Here is a 19,619-nt window from a genome sequence, read left to right as displayed (position 1 = left end):
ATAAAAAAAATTAAAAAAAAGAAAATTAAATATATTTCATGTGTGTGTGTGTGTGTGTGTGTGTGTGTGTGTGTGTGTTGAATCAGAAAAATAATGGTTGAGGGGAAGGAAAAAAGTCTCCAAATGAATCATGACACCATAGAAAATTAGAAGCTTGGACATTTTTAGCAGAACCAGCCTGTCTTTTTGTGGTTGTGGGAGCTGGGCTCAGCAGGGGAGTTGGGTGGTCTGCCAGGTTTATGGCTTGTGTGGGGGAGCGCTGGGGCCCCCTCCGCTGGGCTCCAGGGAGCACTGAGGAGGACGGCCATGCTGGGGCTGCAGGAAGGTCCGAGGATGCTCTGGGCTTGGTGGGTGGGGCGGGTGAGGAGGCTGCCTGCTCTGAGGACCTGCACCATGCTTGGGCATAAGAGGCCAAAGTCCTCATTTATGACGCTGGGGGAGTTAATGTGTAATATCTGGTGTAATATCTGGGGTATAAGTCTGACCATGGGGTGAGATCCTGAGCACAGGCCGTTGGGGAGCTGCCTTCGAAAGCTGTCACTATGCCGGTGAGGATGTCAGGCCCCTGAAGCTACTTCCCTTTACTCATCTGTCTTTGCCTGGGTGTGTGGAGTAGGATGCTTTGGGGGTACTGTATTGTTGTTTCTTTGTGGGTCTCAAGTTTTTCCATGCGTACTGATTTTTTTTTTCAAGGTAGGTTCTCTCCCTAGCCCAGGCTGACCTGGAATTCACTCTGTAGTCTCAGGCTGGCTTGGAACTCACAGTGATCCTCCTACCTCTGCCTCCCGAGTGCTGGAATTAAAGGCGTGCGCCACCACCCCAGGCCCCCATGCACACTGAAAGGAAGTTAGAGGGGTGGTCTCTTAGCCTCTGGGCATTGAGGTTGTGTCTGCTTTCTCACCTGCCACTCTGCTTGGAGCCATGGCCTGTCTCTCTCCTCTAGCCTCAGTTTCCTCCTCTGTAAAAACGGAACTAGTAACGTAACCATGGCTGCCCGCATGTTGTTTTATAGAGACGAAGGGGCTGGGGGGCTGCTTGGGAGCAGCTCAGTGGCAGAGTTCGCGCTTGATGTCTGCAAGGCCCAGGGCTGGAGCCCCCAGCGGCACAAAACAATTTTGTTTTTATTGTTGTTGTTTTCGAGTCAAGGTCTCACTCCAGCCCAGGCTGACCTGGCACTCATTCTGCAGCTGTAGGCTGGCCTCGAATTCATGGTGATCCTCCTGCCTCAGCCTCCTGAGTGCTGGGATTAAAGGCATGCGCCACCACGCCTGGCCAACGATTTTTTTCCCCCCCTGAGGTAGGGTCTCACTCTATCCCAGGCTGACCTGGAATTCACTATGAAGTTTCAAGGTGGCCTTGAACTCACAGAGATCCTCCTACCTCTGCTTTCCGAGTGCTGGGATTAAAGGCATATTACCACCATGTCTAGCCAAAAATTTTTTTAAAGGGAAGGGAAAAAATAAGACAAAGGCTCTGAGATGACATCGCCCAAGGTCACAGTCTGGCAATGGCAAGGATTGGCGGGCCATCTTTGAGGTCTCTGATGCTTCCACACCTGGCTCGGCCATGGCTTACAGTGTGGCCTTAGACAACTCGCTGCTCCTCTCTGAATCTGTCTCCCCTGGTGTGTGGGATGGGACTGCTTTGTTCCCCCGAGGTTTCCATGGTGGCTTTACTCTCTAGGACTCCTGGGGTAAAGTATTATAAAGTGTGTGGGGAGAGCTTATCACCACAGACATTCAAAAATATTTTATTGGGCTGGAGAGATGGCTTAGCTGTTAAATGCTTGACTGTGAAGCCTAAGGACCCCAGTTCGAAGCTCAATTCCCCAGGACCCATGTTAGCCAGATGCGTCTGGAGTTCGTTTGCAGTGGCTGGAGGCCCTGGTGCGCCCATTCTCTCTCTCTGTCTCTATCTCTCTCTCTCTCTCTCTGTATCTGGCTTTCTCTCTGTGTCTGTCGCTCTCAAATAAATAAATAAATAAATGAGCAAAAAATATTTTAAAAAATATTTTATTATTTATTTATTAGACAGAGAGAGGGAGAGAGCTAGATACATACAGAGAATGGGTGTGCCAGGGCTTCCAGCCAGTACAAACCACGTCCAGACACATGTGCCACCTTGTGCTTACATGGGTCCTGGGGAATCAAACCTGGGTCCTTAGGCTTCGCAGACAAGGCAAGTGCCTTAACCATTAAGCCATCTCTGTAGCCCCAGTCACTGCAGACATTTATTCTCTCATGATCCTGGGGAAATCTCGATTATGGAGCATGTATGGCCAGGTGCTGGTGGGTACTGACCATCCTTAGCTGCTAGCCTCCTGACTCCAGGCTGTGCCCTCTAGCCTTCCCTCTGTGGCTCTGTGTTTTTCTGTCTCTCTCTCTCTTGCTCTGTCATGAGAAAGGGTCTCATGTAGCCTAGGCTGGCCCCAATCTTACTATGTAGCTAAGGATGACTTTGACTACTTGATTCTCTGCTTCTGTCTACAGAGTGTGGGGATTACAGGTATGCATCACCATGCCCAGATACTGGCTGTATTTTTATTTTTTTCCTCTTTATAAGGACACCAGTAATTTTTAAAAAAATATTTGGGCTAAAATTTGCTACAAATGCAATTCTCATGCTCTTCTATCAAGACAAAATTATTTTATTTTATTTTTAGCTTGAGGACAACTTTGTTACATTTCTTTTCTTTTCAAAAAAATTTTTTATTAACAACTTCCATGATTATAAACAATATCCCATGGTAATGCCCTCCCCCCCCAACTTTCCCCTTTGAAACACCACTCTCTATCATATCCCCTCCCCCTCTCAACCAGTCTCTCTTTTATTTTGATGTCATGATCTTTTCCTCCTGTTATGATGGTCTTGTGTAGGTAGTGTCAGGCACTGTGAGGTCATGGATATCCAGACCATTTTGTGTCTGGGGGAGCATGTTGTAAGGAGTCCTACCCTTCCTTTGGCTCTTACATTCTTTCTGCCACCTCTTTCACAATGGACTCTGAGCCTTGGAAGGTGTGATAGAGATATTGCAGTACTGAGCATTCCTGTCACTTCTTCCCAGCATCATGATGCCTTCTGAGTCATCCCAACATCAATGCCATCTGAAAAGAGAAGATTCTCTACCAAAAGTGAGAGTAGCATTAATATAAGGGTATGAACATTAAGAGAAGTCCTTACTGGGCAGTTTGATGAGCATAGTATATACATTTAGCCAGACAGCAACAAACATTACACCCCTAGGGCTCATGACTACTCCTGTTTTAGGTTTTTTTTTATATATATTTTTTGTTCATTGTTTATTTATTTATTTATTTATTTTGAGAATGACAGACAGAGAGAAAGACAGATAGAGGGAGAGAGAGAGAATGGGCGAGCCAGGGCTTCCTGCCTCTGCAAACGAACTCCAGATGCTTGTGCCCCCTTGTGCATCTGGCTAACGTGGGACCTGGGGAACCGAGCCTCGAACTGGGGTCCTTAGGCTTCACAGACAAGCGCTTAACTGCTAAGCCATCTCTCCAGCCCCTGTTTTAGGTTTTTAGTATAAGGGATATATTCTCTCCCATGGAGTAGGACTCCAGTCCAGTTAGAGGGCAGTTGGTTTCCACCATGACAGATGTGCCACTATTGCACCCGGTGGCTCATTTGGCCTGGTTGGCCAAATATAAGGCTTGCAGTGTCCACTGTTGGTTATCTTCACTGGTGATTTCTCTCTCTCCCATTGAACTGCATGCAGAATGGCTTCTTCCAGCTTTCTGTCAGCTGGTCTACATGGAGGAGGTTATCAGCTCAGTTCCAGAAGGATTTCTCAGTGACCCTGCAGCCCAAGTTTGTGGAGACTTCAGCAATAGGGTCTTACCATCTATTCCTGGGACACCAGTAATATTAAACTTAAGACGTACCTTAAGCTACTATGACCTCACTTTAACTGATGGCACATGCTAAGACCCTACTTCCAAAAAAGCCACACTTGAAGATGCCAGATGGGGTGGACTTCAGGGAGGGCACAGTATCCAAGCTGGTACAGGTGGTATTGAAGGGAGGAGTGACTGGGTGTCTTGTGGAAGGGTCAGCGCTGTCCATGCCTCTGTCTCTCAAGGAAGGGCCTTTGTATGTCTCTCTCCTCACCCCTCACTTGCTTTCCTTCCTCTTCCTCCAGGTATCACCTACCCATACCCCTTACATCACAGATGGTAGACTCAGGCTCAAGGTGGGGCTGGTCCTGGGTCACTTGACCAGCTAGAGTCAGAGCTGGGACACTGGGCCTCCGTGCCCCTCCACGAACTGTCCTGTCCCTCACTTGGCTCTGTCTCCTTCGATCTCTCTGGCTTTAGGCTTTGTTGACTGCAGACCAGGGTCCTGGGGCTGCAAAGCATCCCACAAGGGCCCACCATCCCTACTTGTGCGAATGCACCCTACCCTGCCCTTCCTTGTGCCCAACCGCATTCTGTCCCAGCCTGGCATCCAGGGCATATAAAGGGAGGGGGCCTAGGAAGTAAGGGTATGGCAGGGGTCCTAGGAGCAGATAGGCCGGGGCTAGGGGTGTGTGCCTTCGCATAGTACAAGTGTGACTGCCTGCCACTCATGGGGGGGGGGGATGGAGGGTGTCCTGAACAGTCACCTCCCATCCAGGAGCAGCTCTGTCACTGAGAACCTGCACAGAGTTTCATCTGGTGGGCGGGGGGGGGCTTCAGATTTGGATCAGGGTCCACAGGAAGCATTGATCTGCTACCAGGCACCTCTATCCCAAGAACAGAGTGATCAGGGGACATTGATCATGTCTAGTGACATTTTTGCAGACTTCTCATGAGGAGTGGCGGGGAGCCGTGCGTCACCCTGGTGCTCAGGGCACTGGCAGTACCCGGCCCGGGACCCCACTTGTGGGCATGTGTTACCAAAGCTGGCCTGGCTCCCTGCTAGAGCTCTCACCCGTGCACTGAGCACCACCACTTTCAGGCCTTCATTTAAAAATATAACCCCAGCTGGGCGGGGTGGCGCACGCCTTTAACCCCTGCTCTCAGGAGGCAGAGGTAGGAGGATTGTTGTGAGTTCGAGGCCACCTTGAGACGGCATAGGGAATTCCAGGTCAGCCTGAGCTAGAGTGAGACCCTACCTCCAAATAATTAAAATAAAAATGTAACCCCATAGATTGGAGAGATGGTTTAGCAGTTAAGGCATTTGCCTGCAAAGCCAAAGGAACCAGGTTCAGTTCCCCAGGACACGTGTAAACCAGATGCACAAGGTGCCACATGCTTCTGGAGTTCATTTGCAGTAGCTGAAGGCCCTGGTGTGCCCATTTTCTCTCTCTCAAATAAATAAATAAATAAATAAATAAATAATATTTTTAAAATGTAACCTAAGCCGGGCGTGGTGGTGCACGCCTTTAATCCCAGTACTCGGGAGGCTGAGTTAGGAGGATCGCTGTGAGTTCGAGGCCACCCTGAGACTACATAGCGAATTCCAGGTCAGCCTGGGCTAGAATGAGACCCTGCCTTGAAAAAAAATAACAACATAAATTAAAAGAAACAAAGATTGACCATCTCCCCACAGCCATGCTCTTGATGGTGGCACAGCAACCAGTCCAGGCAGTCGGTTCAGAGATTCTTGGAGATGCCCAGCAAACCCATGAATAAGCAGAAATCCCACTTTGCAAACACGATATCCCTAAGATGGTCTAATGGCTTGTCAGAGGCCATTCAGCTCAGCCTGTTTCCCACCCAGGCATGGGTTGTGAAAGATAGGATTTTTTTTTTTTTTTCCCTCACGGTAGGGTCTCACTCTAGCCCAGGCTGACCTGGAACTCACTCTGTATCTCAGGCTGGCCTCAAACTCATGGCAATCCTCCTACCTCAGCCCGAGACTACACAGTGAATTCCAGGTCAGCCTGGGCTAGAGTGAGACCCTAACTAAAAAAAAAAAAAAAAGTATTTATTTATATGAGAGAGAGAGAGAGAGAGAGAGAGAGAGAGGCTAGGCACACCAGGGACTCCTCTACTGCAAATGAACTCCAGATGCATGTGAGACACTGTGCGTCTGGCTTTATGTGGGTACTGGGGGAAATGAACTCAGGCCAACAGGCTTTGCAAGCAAGCGCCTTTAGCCACTGAGTCATCTCCCCAGATTATATTTTATGTAATTTTTTTTGTGTGTAGTTTTCGAGGTAGGGCCTTGCTCTAGCCCAGGCTAACCTGGAATTCACTATGTAGTCTCAGGATGGCCTTGAACTCATAGCAATCCTCGCACCTCTAACTCCCGAGTGCTGGGATTAAAGGTGTTTTATTTTAGAGAGAGTGAGAGTGAGCGAGTGAGAGAGAGAGAGAGAGAGAGAGAGAGAGACAATGAGAGAGAGAATTGGTGCGCCAGGGCCTCAGCCACTGAAATCAAACTCTAGATGCTTATACCACCTAGTAGGCATGTGCAACCTTGCACTTGCCTCACCTTTGTGCATCTGGCTTATGTGGGATCTGAGGGTGGAACATGGGTCCTTAGGCTTCACTTGGATCCAAGTTCAATTCCCCAGGAGCCAGATGCACAAGGTGGCGCATGCATCTGGAGTTCATTTGCAGTGGCTAGAGTCTCTGGCAAGCCCATATTCTCTGTCTCTTTCTCTCTTCCTCCCTATGTCTGTCTTTCTCTGTCTCTCAAACAAATATATAAATTATTTTTTAAAAGTTAATTTAGGGCTGGAGAGATGGCTTAGTGGTTAAGGCATTTGCCTGAAAAGCCAAAGGACCCTGGTTTGATTCCCCAGGACCTACATAAGCCATATGCCCAAGGCGGCACACGCATCTGGAGTTTGTTTACAGTGGCCCTGGCGTGTCCATTCTCTCTATAGATCTCCCTCTCTTTCTGCCTCTTTCTGTCTCTCTCTCTCTCAAATAAATAAATAAGCAACATATTTTAAAAAATAAATAATTTTTTTGAAAGTTCATTTAGACAGGCCGAGAACTGCTGTGTCTGACATTTATATCCATGCAACATCCTTGTGTCTGGGTTCTGCTGAGGGCAACATGCCTGCATCACCTGAGGGCTTTAGGAAATTGCAAGGATCAGCCAGGCGCAGCCATCTCTTCTGTAGCTAACGTCAAGTGAGGCATCCGCTGTGCCCGCAGCCTCAACGTGCTGTTCTTTGGTTGGGCTGGGGTGAAGGAGGGGTGCTGGGAGGGGAGCGTAGCAGAAGAGACCAGGGAGCTCTGGGAAGCCTGGGTCGGAGCACTGGGGTTTCCCCTTGCAGCCCAGGGTCCTCACCCAGACAGAGGAGTCACAGGCCAGCAAAAATGGCATGGCACGCTGCTCGCGAGTTGGTCTTTGCTGGCAATAGGGCGCTGGGGAGAGGGCTGGGGGCGGGCGGGGGGGCGTGCAATGGCTTCCTAGCGTTCTCCATTGGCGAGTTTCTCTTGCTCCAGGGGAAAGTTGAAATCACAAACCTGCACATGAAGACCGGGATGACCCTGAAGCTCAAGGGGAAGATTGAGGACAGCGTTGACAGGTGAGCAGAGCAGGGCCAGGACAGGGGCTGGGACAGGCCAGGAACGCTCTGGCCACGCAGTGACTCAAGCCAAAGGTTCTTGCGGGGGCGCACTCAATTAATCGCAGCACTTGGGAGGATTGGTAGGAGGATTGCTATGAGTTCAAGACCAGCCTGGGATTGCAGAGTGAGTTCCAGGTCAGCCTGGGTTAGACCCTACCTCGAAAAATCAAACAACAAAATGTATTTGCATGCACGTGTGTGTGTGTGTGTGTGTGTGTGTGTACAGATGCACCAGGGACTCTTGTCATTGCAAATGAACACCAAACAATTGTGTCACCTTGGGTCTTGGCCTTTTGTGTATGGCCGGGGAATTGAACGCAGGCCCACAGCAAGCACCTTTAACCACTGAGCGTCCCCTCACCCCAAGGTTCAGTTTCTGCATCTTGCTTCACCCACATCCTTGCCGGCCCCCTTCTGTCGGGACCTACCTTTGCACCTAAGCCTCGGGCTGGGAGGTGCAGGAGGCGGGAGCTGGCACTGTGTGTCTGTTCCTTGTCCCTGAAGTGGCAGGCATGGAGCTCCGCCCGATCCCTTGTAAGCCCCGCCCCTAGGAACCCCCTCTCAACCCAGCCGAGGGGCCCTGTGCGTGAACCAGAGGTGGACACCAGGGGGCAGCAACGCTCTCCCTCGCATCCTCTCCGCGACACCCTGGGTCGTCCACCCACCTCGGCAGCAGCTCAGCCAGCACTGGCCTGTGGGGTGTGGGGGACAATTTCAGCGTTTCTTGGGACTTATGTGTGGCCACCATGGTCTAGGAAAGGGATAGCCAATGCGTGGATCAGAGAGACGAATGACTCCTTTCTTATCTGTGTCCCTCCAATGTGCAGAAAATTGGGGCTGGCCTGTGATCGCGCCAGGGACAGAGTTTCGTGGCCCAGAATGTGGCATTCTCAAGGACCTGAAAGTCTCACCTAGGCTCCTCCAGTGATCCAGTCACGTCATACATCCCGTTTGCACACCTCTAGGGACGCTTCGGGTTGGTTAAGGCTTAAGGTCAAATGTAACAGGTCCTCAGGTAGCTAGGGACTCCCTCCCCGGGGACACCCCTCATTTCTGAAACTGTCACCACCATCACTCTCCTGGCAACAGCGTGGTCCCTGCTCCAAATGGAACAGGCCGCTGCAGTACCAAGCCACGCCGGCTGTCACCTCTGGTTTCAAGGCACCAGCAGACCTTAAAACACCTCTGATGATACGGTCCAGCTTCCGTTCAAGCAAAGCCCTCCATCCTAAGCTGTTTCACCCAAAACTGGCTCCTGAGCCCCCACCTGTCAACCTTTCCCCACAGCTTTGTCATTAACCTGGGCCAGGGGACAGACAAGCTGGCCCTGCACTTTAACCCGCGTTTCAACGAATCCACCATCGTCTGCAACTCACAGGACGGTGGCAGCTGGGGACAGGAGCAGCGGGATGACCACATGTGCTTCAGTCCAGGTTCAAGTGTCAAGGTGAGAACAAAATGGGGGAAAAAAAAAAAAAAAGACAGGGCACTTAAATCCCAGCACCCTGGAGGCAAAGGTAGGAGGACGGCGGTGAGTTGCAGGCCAGCCTGGGACTACAGAGCTGAGTTTCAGATCGGCCTGGGCTAAAGTGAGACCTTGTCTGGAAGAAAAGGAGAGGGACAGGGCGTGGTGACATATACCTTTAATCCCAGCATTTGGGAGGCAGAGGTAGAAGGATCGCTGAGTTCGAGGCCACCCTGAGACTACATAGTGAATTCCAGGTCAGCCTGGGCTAGAACGAGACCCTACCTCAGAAAGCAAACAAACAGCGGGGGGAGAGGGAAGATTGGGGAGAATAGCAAGGGGGCATCCCTCCCTGCCTGAACACAGTGCCACCGTGGATTAAGCCCCCAGGAGCTGTCCTGGCCTCTTCCCAGGGCTCCTTCTGTCGTCCCGATGACACCTTCCCTCCCACTGCAGATCTCCGTGACCTTCCAGGATAATGAGTTCGAAGTGACGCTGCCAGATGGGCACAAGCTAACCTTTCCCAACAGGCTGGGACACAGCCACCTGAGCTACCTGGGGGTGGACAGGTTCCACATCTCCTCCTTCAAGCTGGAGTGAGGCGGCAACATCTCCTCGGAATGAGACCTGGAGCCCTGACCCCCGTTTGAACCCTTCAGCAAGTCGCACCAGGACTGGCATCCCTTGGCACCCTCCACCTGCAGTTCCTGCCCCTCTGGCCCCCGTGTTCCTCCCCCAAGGCCAACAGCAAACAAAACCAAGAAACCACATCTGTTTGAGTGTTTTCATGGCGGGAACCGTGGATAGCGTTTACCACGCGTTTTAATACTCCTGGCATTTTTATGATACAGGGGAGGACGCAGAGGTACAAGGACACAGTACTGCCAAGCAGGGACACGGTCCTAAGCCCCCCTAAGTGGGAGACCCTGCCTCCCTCCAGCCCTCCCTGTGACTGCCTGAGCACCTGCCAGGCTGCCCCACGGGATTATGGGCCAGACACCGGTTCCAGGCACCTGGGGCCAGGGTGTTCCAGGAACTGCAGATAAGACTCCCACCTGGGCCTCTTATCAGCTGGGCATTCCAGGCAGGTTACTGATTACCTGCCCTGACCCCTCCCCAGCTGGGGAGGGGGCTCAAAAGGGGTCCTTGGCTTTCCAAACTCCCAGGAGGAGAAAGAACATCAAACATCTCAGTGGGCTAAGGTCCATCTCCCATGTCCCCCTCTCCCTCCCCCCCGAGATTCTTAAGGGGACATCTCTTATCAGAGGAAACCTTTTTTCCAGTCAGCCACCACAGGCAGGTCTGGGGTGCACCTTTTTGTCTGTGCAGTTACACCTGAACTTTCTTGGGGACAACATTGGGGAGGAACCCTGATAGAGCTACTGGGGACACAGTGGTGAGCTTGTTGGGGGCCGCCCTCGATGGGCAGGGGGCAGGCAGTCCCACCAGGAGACAATAGCCCTGTGTGGGCTTGGCCCTACCCCCACTCCACCCTACAAGGACAGGGCACAAAGGCCACACTGTGAGGCCAGTGGGGGTGGCATGGGGTGGGGCTGGAGGAAAGGCTACTGGGCCCAGAGTCGGTGGGGGAAGGTGGGTCAGCACAGCAAGACCCCGGGACCCAGGTCCCCGACAAACCGGGGTTCCTTCCTCTACCCTCTCCTCATGCCTGCCCTGTAGAGGTGAGGAGTTTAGGGCCACCCAGGTTCCCCCAGCTCTTGTAGGCAGATGTAACTGTTAGGCGAAGGGTGGGCTCAAGACCCTGGGCTCTTGGGGAGCCCCGCGGCGGGTTGGACCAGAGCCCATGCCCCAGCCCTTCACACCTTCACTTCATCATCCTCTTCCACATCAGCACACATGAAGGTGTTGGCCTGCACGGTGCTGGGCACAGGGGCCCTGCTGCTGACCGGGGGTGCCCTCCACTCTTCGTCCAGGCTCTCCCAGGAGCCCTGGACCTGAGGCAGGACCCTCGCCAGCTCCCGCCGAGCATCCATCTCTGTGTAGTGGCGGCTGGCCTGGCTGTGTCCCCAAAGCCTGCCGAAGGCCATGTCGGGAGGTCCCCGGGGACCTTCTCTCACCGGACTGGCCCTCACCTCAGCCACTGGACCTATGCCAGCAGTGACCCCATTGGGGAAATGTCCTCGGGATGTGGGACTTGCCACAGGGGCTGGGGGATTGGTGGCAGGGGCTGGAGGGCTGGGGGCCGGGGCCGGGGACTTCACAGCGGGGACCGAGACGTTTGCAGCAGGAGCTGCGGGGTTCGCAGTAACCACCAGGGAGTCGGCAGCAGTGGGGGCTGGGGTCTCAGCTGCAGGAGTGTCTGAAAGACTCATGACCCCCAGCAGCTCACTGAGCAGCGAGGGCCCAAGGTCGAGGTCAAAGCGGAAGGACTGGAGAGAGTCCGAGCGGCGCAGCTCAGGCTCGGAGGGGAAGGCACTCGGCGCTCGCTCGTGCTCGGGACCGCGATCGTGCTCGGGACCGCGATCAAGGCTGCTGGGCTTTTCCAGACGTGGCAGGCGGGAGATGGTGCAGAACCCCGAGTCCAGGCCTAGGAGAGAAGTGGGGAGAAGATCAGGGCTGGGATCCTTAGCCAGGACTCAGGGAGAGAGGGGCCAGAACAACTTGACCTGACACGAGGCCCCTGACAAACTGTCCCCCTCTCAGCCTCTGCCTCCCCTCTCTTCTGTGGCCTTTGAGATTTAGAACTTGTCAGGAGCCCCACGTCCATCTTGCAGATGAAAGTTCAGTATGGGGCGTAACAGGTGCCACTGTCAGTCTGTCAGGGGTGGATCGCTTTCTGGAGCTCAAACATCCTGTCAAACACCTCCATTGTGGATTTCTTTTTTTTTTTCAAAAATATTTTGAGAATGAAAAAACCCTACCTCAAAAAAAAAACCAAAAAACCCAAAACCCTTTATTTATTTATGAGAGAGAATGGGTGTGCCAGGGCCTTCAGCCACTGCAAAAAGTATGGACACATGCTCCACCTTGTGCATCTGGCTTATGTGGGTCCTAGGAAATGGAACCTAGGTCCTTTGGCTTTGTGGGCAAATGCCTTAACCGCTAAGCCATCTCTCCAGCCCATCCACTATGGATTTCCTTTCTTGTGCTTTTTTTTCTTTTTTTTTTTTCAAGGCAGGGTCTCACTTTAGCCCAGGATGGGCTGCAATTCACTATGAAGTCTCAGGGTGACCTCAAACTAACTGCAATCCTCCTGCCTCTGCCTCCCAAGGGCTGGGATTAAAGGCGTGCACAGCCACTCCCGGCCCCACTGTGGATTTTGCATAAACCCTGGTTCCCTCTGTGATCCGGCCAGCAGCTGCTGGTGAGCCCCCAGGATGTGGGTTGGTTTGTGGCCAGAGAAGGAAACCTGCAGCCAGGATCTGACTGCAGAGAAACCACGAGTTCCCGGGACAGGCGCATGCCTTCCAAAAACCACGGGTTCAGCTCTTGCCTTCACTACTCCCAGGCCAGAGGTGTGGGGTGGGGTCATTGGAGCTCCAGGATGGGGCTCACAGCAGCCTGCTGGATCATGAACAAGTGACAGGCGAGGCAAAAATGCGGCCACCAGGTGGCAGCAGAGGCCCACGGGTCCCAGGTGAGCTGGCCTGGCATGGCCAAGGTGGCATTTGCGCGTGAGTCAATTTCCAACTTTGTCGGTGACTGGAGCCTTTGTTCCAATAACAGCAGCTCCAGTGTCCTGAGCACCTCCTCTGTACTCGACTCTGGGGTGCAGGAGACCCTACTGAACCTTACCAATGACACCAGAAAGGTAAGGAGGACTTGAGCTCAGGGGTTTGGATGCTGGACAGGAATCAGAGACAACCTGGACGTAGATCCAGAGCCTCGGCTCTGAGCCATCTCAGGCTACCGACTGACCCTGGGGGCTGCTTCCGTGCAAAGCAGCGTTAGAGGCAGGGCGGGCCACAGAGCCCAGAGACAGAAAGGGCTTGTCCGAGTCACACAGCAATCACAGTCAAGTTCCACAGCCTCAGCCTTCTCAGGGCCCTAGCCCCTCTTTTCCCCAGCCCTGGGTTGAGACTAGCTCATGTGAAGGAGACTGGGGGACCCCTGGAATCCCTCTGGGCCCGAGCCTCAGCAGGGGAGAACCCAAGGCCCTCACCGTAACCAGAGCGGCCGTCTGTGGAGCTTGAGGGGCTGTCGAAGCTCAGCTTGCCCACCACCAGGCTGTCGTAGGCGACCTGGTTGAGCTGGGGCAGGGAGATGGCGTTCTTGATGATGGGGGACACAGCCGGTGGGGCGGGCGAGGGCGCCGGCGGAGAAGCCACTCTGCGGGGCGGGACCCCCGCCCTGCGCACTTGCTGGAGCTTCCTGGCCAGGAAGCTGCGGGGCGAGCGGTGGGTGCTGCCCGAGCTGCCCCCGTGGTTGCTGAGGAAGGAGGTATCCCCGAAGACGTCCCCGCCACGGCCCACGTGCATGGTGTGGCGGAAGTCCCCGAGCGGGGGGCTGATCATGTCTGCCGTCAGCCGCCTCTTTCCCTGTGAGCCGGACACCCAGCCCACGGCTGACAGCTTGCCCAGGCTCATGGTGGGGGCTCCTGTGCCCCCCTGGGGGCCGGGCATCAGCTCTGGCTGCTCACAACTGCTGGTTCATGCCCACCCCGGGGCTGGGCAGTGGCGCGGGTTGGGCTCAGGCCCTCTTCCTGTCAATGGAGGGTGGCGAGCTCCTAAGGCACAGCTCTGGGCGTCCACAGCTTGTGTCTCCCTGAGGCTGTGGTGTGGGCCCTGGTGAGGCCAGTGATGAGCTCCTCGCATGGAAGGCTCAGGATGGACCTCAGAGGTAGGCAGTTCATGTCCTGGGGTGGAGACCTGGAAGGACAGAGAGACAGTGACGTGATGCGTTGGCAGAGGAGGAAATCCTGGATCCAGACAATAACTGTTCAAGAAAACAAACGAGGAAGGCCGACAGTAAGGACGGACAGACAGACATGCCTGACGGTGGGTAGAATGGGGGCGCAAAGGAGAGCCTTCCTGTCATCTGTCGAGAACAGGCAGGAGTCGATGGTGACAGAAACCCCAAGTCAGCACTACTGAAGGAGTGGGCACTAAATGTCCGTTCTACTGTACTGTTTAGATGTTCCTTGTGGCTAGAGAGATGGCTCAGTGGTTAAGGCCCTTGATTATAAAGCCTGAAGGCACAGGTTCGAGTCCCTAGCACCCACGGAAAAGCCAGATGCACGAAGTGGCACATGCTTCTGGAGTTTGTTTACAATGGCAGGAGGCCCTGGAGCACTCACACTCACTCTCTCAAATAAGTGAAAATTTAAAAAAAAAATAAAGAGGTTGGGCAGAAGAGATGGCTTAGTGGTTAAGGTGCTTGCCTGAGAAGCCTAAGGACTCTCAATGTTCTACTCTCCAGATCCCGTGTAAGCCAGACACACAAGGTAACACACTAGAGCAAGTTTGCACAGGCGCACAAGGTAGCTCACGCATATGGCGTTCAACTGAAGGCTGGAGACCCTGGCGTGCTGATTCTCTTTCTCTCTCTTTCATGCAAATAGAAAATAAAGATGTCCGTTGATAAAGTGTGAAATCATCACTGTGTGTGGGGGGGTGGCGTGAGGGTGCCAACAGCCCCTCCTTGCATAAATCAGGTGACCCACAATAGGCCCTAAGGCAGGAAGGAGAAACTGAGGTAGGAAGGTGAAACTGAGGCACTGAAGAGCAGTGACTTGCCTTGGGCTTCCTAGGAAACAGGAAAGCAGAACCCCTACCCCAGTGCCCCTGAGCCTCAGGCGACAGTGTCTCCTGTTGGCACATGGAAGAATGGGCCTCCCTTCTCTGCGGGTTAAAAATCTGTCCCCACTGGAGACGCCTTGTCCAGGTCCTGTGAACTACCGAATGCACAGCCAGCCGCGGCACTGGAGCAGAGGTCCCTCGGAAAGAGATCCTGTTGCTTGTCAAAAGTAGCTTTTCCCAAATGTCTCCTTGCATGCCTGAGCACATTCAAGGCTCTAAGAAGGCCCGCAGGAAAGGGCCTTATCAGCCTATCGGGTTGGTGTAGGAGCCCTGCTGTTGCTGAGTAAATTGCGGAGAAAGCTCCGTGGGTGCCAAAAGCTATTCCTCACACACTCTTGTCCTTCCAGCCGCCCCCCACCTGCCTCCACAGTGCCAGTCTCTCACCCCCTGAGTGCCCGCTTCCCCTTTCTGACTTGGGCCCAGAGAGGGCCCAACTTGCTCCAGGTCGCATCCAAGAACTAGTTGAGACTTGAACTCGAGGCTCATGACTCACACGAGTCCCTGATGGGCTTGTGGAGCCCCGTCTCGCCTTCTCGCACGCTTTGAGGTGTGCCACCGCCCGGATTTTCCAGCCTCCCTCCCTCCCGGTACCTGGTCTCTGCGCTGCACGTGACCTGAGCCAAGCCAATGCCAGCTTAATCGCTGGCTCTGATAACCTTCCCGCCAAAGGACCACCCACTGCCACCTTCTGAGGGACTTGGCGTCCACGCAGCTCAACCTTGGGCAAGTCACAGACCTGGGACCTTACCTGATAAAGATCTAGGCCTGAGTTTCAACTTTTATTTATTTATTTTTCTCAACCCTAACTGCCACCTCCAAATCTGTAATTCTCAGTACTGCCCTTCTGATGTTATTTGAAATTCAAAACAGGTTAACAAGATAAAACAAAAGGGAGGGGGCCACAGGACAAAGCTTGCATTGTTTGCGGACTGCATTCTCTTCCGGCCCACCATCTGATCCGCCCCCAACCCTGGCTCCTCCCCCCCTCGGGAGTGGGGGGGGGGGCTTTTGAATCATCCCTTTCCCTGGCACCCTCGGCTCCAAGACTGAGAAAAGTCCCCGTGGAGTGTTTGCTGAAGTTATGAAGCGCTCTGTCCCGTTGGCCCGACCGGGACATGATGTCATCTATAACGCCCCCTGGAGGCTGGGAGACTGGCTCAAGCTACAAGGAAGATTGAGGTGCCAGGGCACAGACTCACCCGGAGTCACGTGGCAGGCACACACCGAAGCCAGGTTTTCCTCCTCCTATCAAGTGGCTACATCCCTTTATTCCCACTCCAACCCCTCCGGCTTCCAAGCCAATCCTAGCGAGAGGGGCTTCCCTTGGGCTGTCAGTGTTGTGAGGATACCAGATCACCGTAAGCTGTGTGCATAAGGAGCCCAGCAATGTGAGCTGAAGGCCAGCTGCGGTGGTGCACTCCTTCAATCCCAGCAGTGAGGAGGCAGGGATAGGAAGACCGACATGAGTTCGAGGGCAGCCTGAGACTACATAGTGAATTCCAGGTCAGTCTGGGCTACAGCGAGACCCTACCTCAAAAAAAAAAAAAAAAAGTGAACTGATCACTGTGTAGGGCCTGCTCATGGGGTGCCAATGGCTGATCAGTCAGGTGACCCACACAATAGATCTACAATTGAAGAAACTGAGGCACAGAAGTGCAGTGACTTGCCTGGGGGCACCCTCTCACCGTGCCCACTGCAAGGAAGTGCTTGTGCCCACTGTGGCTGCTGGAACATAGCAACAGAGGCCCAGGCTGTCCCTGGGAGGGGAGAGAGGAAGGGTGGAAGATGCAGAAACCTCAGTTCTCCCATCTTGGGGCAGGGCAGCCTTGGATTCAAATCCAGAACCTTCATTCTAACATTCTTCATTCCAGGGATTCTTGGTGACAGCCACTTGGCACTTGGTGCTGATCCCTCAGGGTATTGCTTGCATCAGGGTTACCCACCTGGCACTAGGTGCCAACGTGCAGGGACCTCTCTCTCTCTCTCTCTCTCTCTCTCTCTCTTTTTTTACTAGCCCTGGAATATCCCCATTAATGCTCACACCATGCATTTCACAGAGAAAAATGAACTCCAAGTCACAGAGCAAAAGCAGTGTGCCCGGAAGCCTGCCTAGATTCTACCAACACCAGTGGAAAGTGCCCTGCGGTGAGGGCGACGATGGCAGGAATGGGGAAGAGTTACTGGAAGGAGGAGCCAGACCCAGCTGCCCAGCAGAGGAAGGGCGGCCCTGGGGGGCAAGAGACAGACCTGCAGATTCCGTGTCTGTGGCCTGGACACGAGTGGTCACTGTGCGGCCTCAGTGTCTCCAGGGTGCTCCTAATTGCTGTAGATGCCTGGTGAGGTCTGGGCACATGATCAGAGCTCACTCAGTAGTAATAACAATAGGTGGCATCTTTTTGGGTTGGGGCAGGGACCACCCAGTAGAAGAGGCCAACAGGGGGCGCTGTGGAAGCACAGGAGGTGGGCAAGAGGGGCTGCTTTGACTGCTGGAGGTAGGGGAGGCCGCACCCTGGGGATCACCCACGGGCCGCAGTGCCCTCACACGTGCCTCATCCTGAGGGTCACTGCCAGTGCGTGCGTCCCCTCTCTCAAGGTATCCTGATGGGGGGCTGTGGGTTCCTGTCTTGGTGAAGGGGATTTCCCGCAACCTGCAGTGCAGTAGAATTGCCCCTGAGAGGCAGCCCCTGAAAGTCCAGCACTCCAAGGTACAAGACAGGGAAACTGAGGTCAGAGAGAGGAAGCAAGCTGCCCGAAGTCCCCACCCTGGATCCAGGTCCTCAGACCTCCAAGTTGGGTAGGGTAGGAGGAGTGAGCACCTTGGGCCACAGGGAAAGCCACGCTGAAAGAGGGAGGGCAGACAGGGTCTCGCTATGCGTCCCAGGCTGTCCTGAAACCCGTGATCCTCCTGCCGCACGTTGACAAATGCTGCAATTACAGGTGTGGGCACCGCAGCCCACCCATAACACCCACTTGCCCCGCCGCCCTTCGCCCGGCGAGTGCGGACGCTTCGCCGTCCAGGTCAAGCTCCGTGCCTCAGTTTCCCAGCCTAGAAAAACAGGCTTCCAACTTGGCAAGAGCTTGCCCAGTCGGGGCAAGGGCAGGGGGTTATGTGGACGGGCAGCCGGGATGGGGAAGTGTGGCAAAGACTTTGGACACAAGCAGACATTCCCCCTTGGGGAGCCTGGAGAAGGCGGAGGGTCCTTCGCTCTCTCGCTCGCTCTCCCGGGCCCGGGCGCAGGAAAATAAGGGGCCGCGGCTGCCTGGGCCGGAGGGGAACCGGACGGGGTGACCTCATCGGTGGCTCCAGCCTGGAATGCGCGGCTGGGGAGGGGGCAGGGTGCCTGGTCTGCTCCCCCCCCACCCCCCACGACTTCCCGCTCGGCGTCGCCGAGGAGCCCGGCATTGCGCCACCTCGCCGCTGGGGTCCGTCCCGTGCCGTCCCGGCGCACACCGCCCCTCGGCTCGGTCCTCTCTCCCGCCGCTCCCTCCTCCGATCCCCGGTCCCCTCGCTACGAGACCCAACGACCCGAAAACTCGGCGCGGTCCCGGCCTCTCCCGCCCCGCCGCCCGGGCCTCGGTACCCCGTGCCCCGCGCAGCCCGCTGCCGTCCCGTCCCGTCCCCGCGCTGCGGCCGCGGTTACCTCGTGTCGCCGGGCCCCGGGCCGGGGTCCAGGGGCGGCGGTGGCGCGTCCCCGCGCGCAGCCCGAGAGTCGCTGGGCCGGTCTGCGCCGCCCTGGCCACGGGCTCGGCGGCCGGATCCGGGGGCGGGGGCGGGGTGTGGGCGCTCCCTCCGCCCGCCCCGTCCCGTCCCGTCCCGTCCCGCCCCCTCGCGGGCCCGGTCCACGCCGCGACACGGCTGCAGGGGCGAGGTGCCAGGCCAGGCCCCCTGCCCGCCGCCCCTGGGCGGGGCGAGCCCGGGAATGTGCGCTTTGCCGGGAGCCAGGGTTCCCCGAGGAGGCCACTGAGCTGCCCACCGCTTCCCTCCCCAGTGACCTCCGGGCGTCCAAGCCTGACAGCTCTGCCTCTGGGCCTCCCTTGGCTCCCTGCTGGAGTTGGGGGACTAAGAAGCCTGAATTCAGAGCTGGGCGGGGTGGCACACGCCTTTAATCCCAGCACTGTAGCCCTTGGGAGGCAAAAGGAGGAAGCCTAAATTCGAGGCTTTAAATGCCCAGACACCTTGGATTATACAAGCCCCGGACACCCACTCTCTCCAAGTCCTTGTTCCTGTCCACCCAATGCAGACCCTGTGGTGCCAACAGGACACACTTACCCACCCTGGGGCAGCATGGCAGGCCACATGTAGAGGAGTGTGTGGCATGGTGATCAAAGCCCATGGACCCCGAGCTGGGACAGCTTGGGTGGCTTTCCTGCCTTGGCCACTACTTAGCTGTTCAGTGCTTCAGTTTCCCCTTCTTTTTATTGTTTTAGCTATTATTTATTTTTATTTATTTATTTGAGAGAGAGAAAGCATTTGAGAAAATCCAACATTCCTTCATGATAAAAGTCCTACAGAGACTGGGAGTAGAGAAAGAGGGGGAGAGAGAGAGAATGGGTGCACCAGGGCCTCCAGTCACTGCAAACGAACTCCAGATGCGTGCAGGGCCCCTTGTGCATCCTGCTTATGGCTTACATGGGTGCTGGAGAATCAAGCGTCGAACTGCAAGTGCTTAACCGCCACGCCATCTCTCCAACCCAGTTTCCCCATCTTTAAAAGTAGGGGAATCAGGGCTGGAGAGATGCCTTAGTGGCTACGGCACCTGCCTTCAAAGCCTAAGACCCCAGGTTTGATTCCCCAGAACCCACAAAAGCCAGGTGCACAAGGTGGTACATTTATCTGGAGTTTGTTTGTAATGGCTAGAGGCCC

The 19,619-nt window shown here is 54.9% G+C and overlaps 2 protein-coding genes across 2 annotated transcripts; one reads left to right on the top strand and one right to left on the bottom strand.

Annotated features, from left to right (window-relative positions):
• The first annotated feature begins 467 nt into the window (after positions 1-467).
• Positions 468-9,764, top strand: Lgals2 (galectin 2). Its single transcript, XM_004650590.2, has 4 exons — positions 468-548; positions 7,407-7,489; positions 8,819-8,978; positions 9,453-9,764. The coding sequence occupies exons 1-4, from the start codon at positions 543-545 to the stop codon at positions 9,594-9,596; spliced, it is 393 nt and encodes a 130-aa protein (XP_004650647.1). The 5' UTR covers positions 468-542; the 3' UTR covers positions 9,597-9,764.
• A 6-nt stretch (positions 9,765-9,770) lies between these two features.
• Positions 9,771-18,477, bottom strand: Cdc42ep1 (CDC42 effector protein 1). The gene is made up of 3 exons (XM_045153257.1): positions 18,397-18,477; positions 13,120-13,825; positions 9,771-11,544 (listed from the first exon to the last, which is right to left on the bottom strand). The coding sequence occupies exons 2-3, from the start codon at positions 13,577-13,579 to the stop codon at positions 10,814-10,816; spliced, it is 1,191 nt and encodes a 396-aa protein (XP_045009192.1). The 5' UTR covers positions 13,580-13,825; positions 18,397-18,477; the 3' UTR covers positions 9,771-10,813.
• Between the last annotated feature and the right edge of the window lie 1,142 nt (positions 18,478-19,619).

This window comes from Jaculus jaculus, chromosome 6 (assembly GCF_020740685.1).
Source record: "Jaculus jaculus isolate mJacJac1 chromosome 6, mJacJac1.mat.Y.cur, whole genome shotgun sequence".
NCBI classification, from domain to species: Eukaryota; Metazoa; Chordata; class Mammalia; order Rodentia; family Dipodidae; genus Jaculus; species Jaculus jaculus.
Note: the sequence above shows the minus strand (reverse complement) of the source record. Positions and strands in the feature narration are given on the sequence as shown.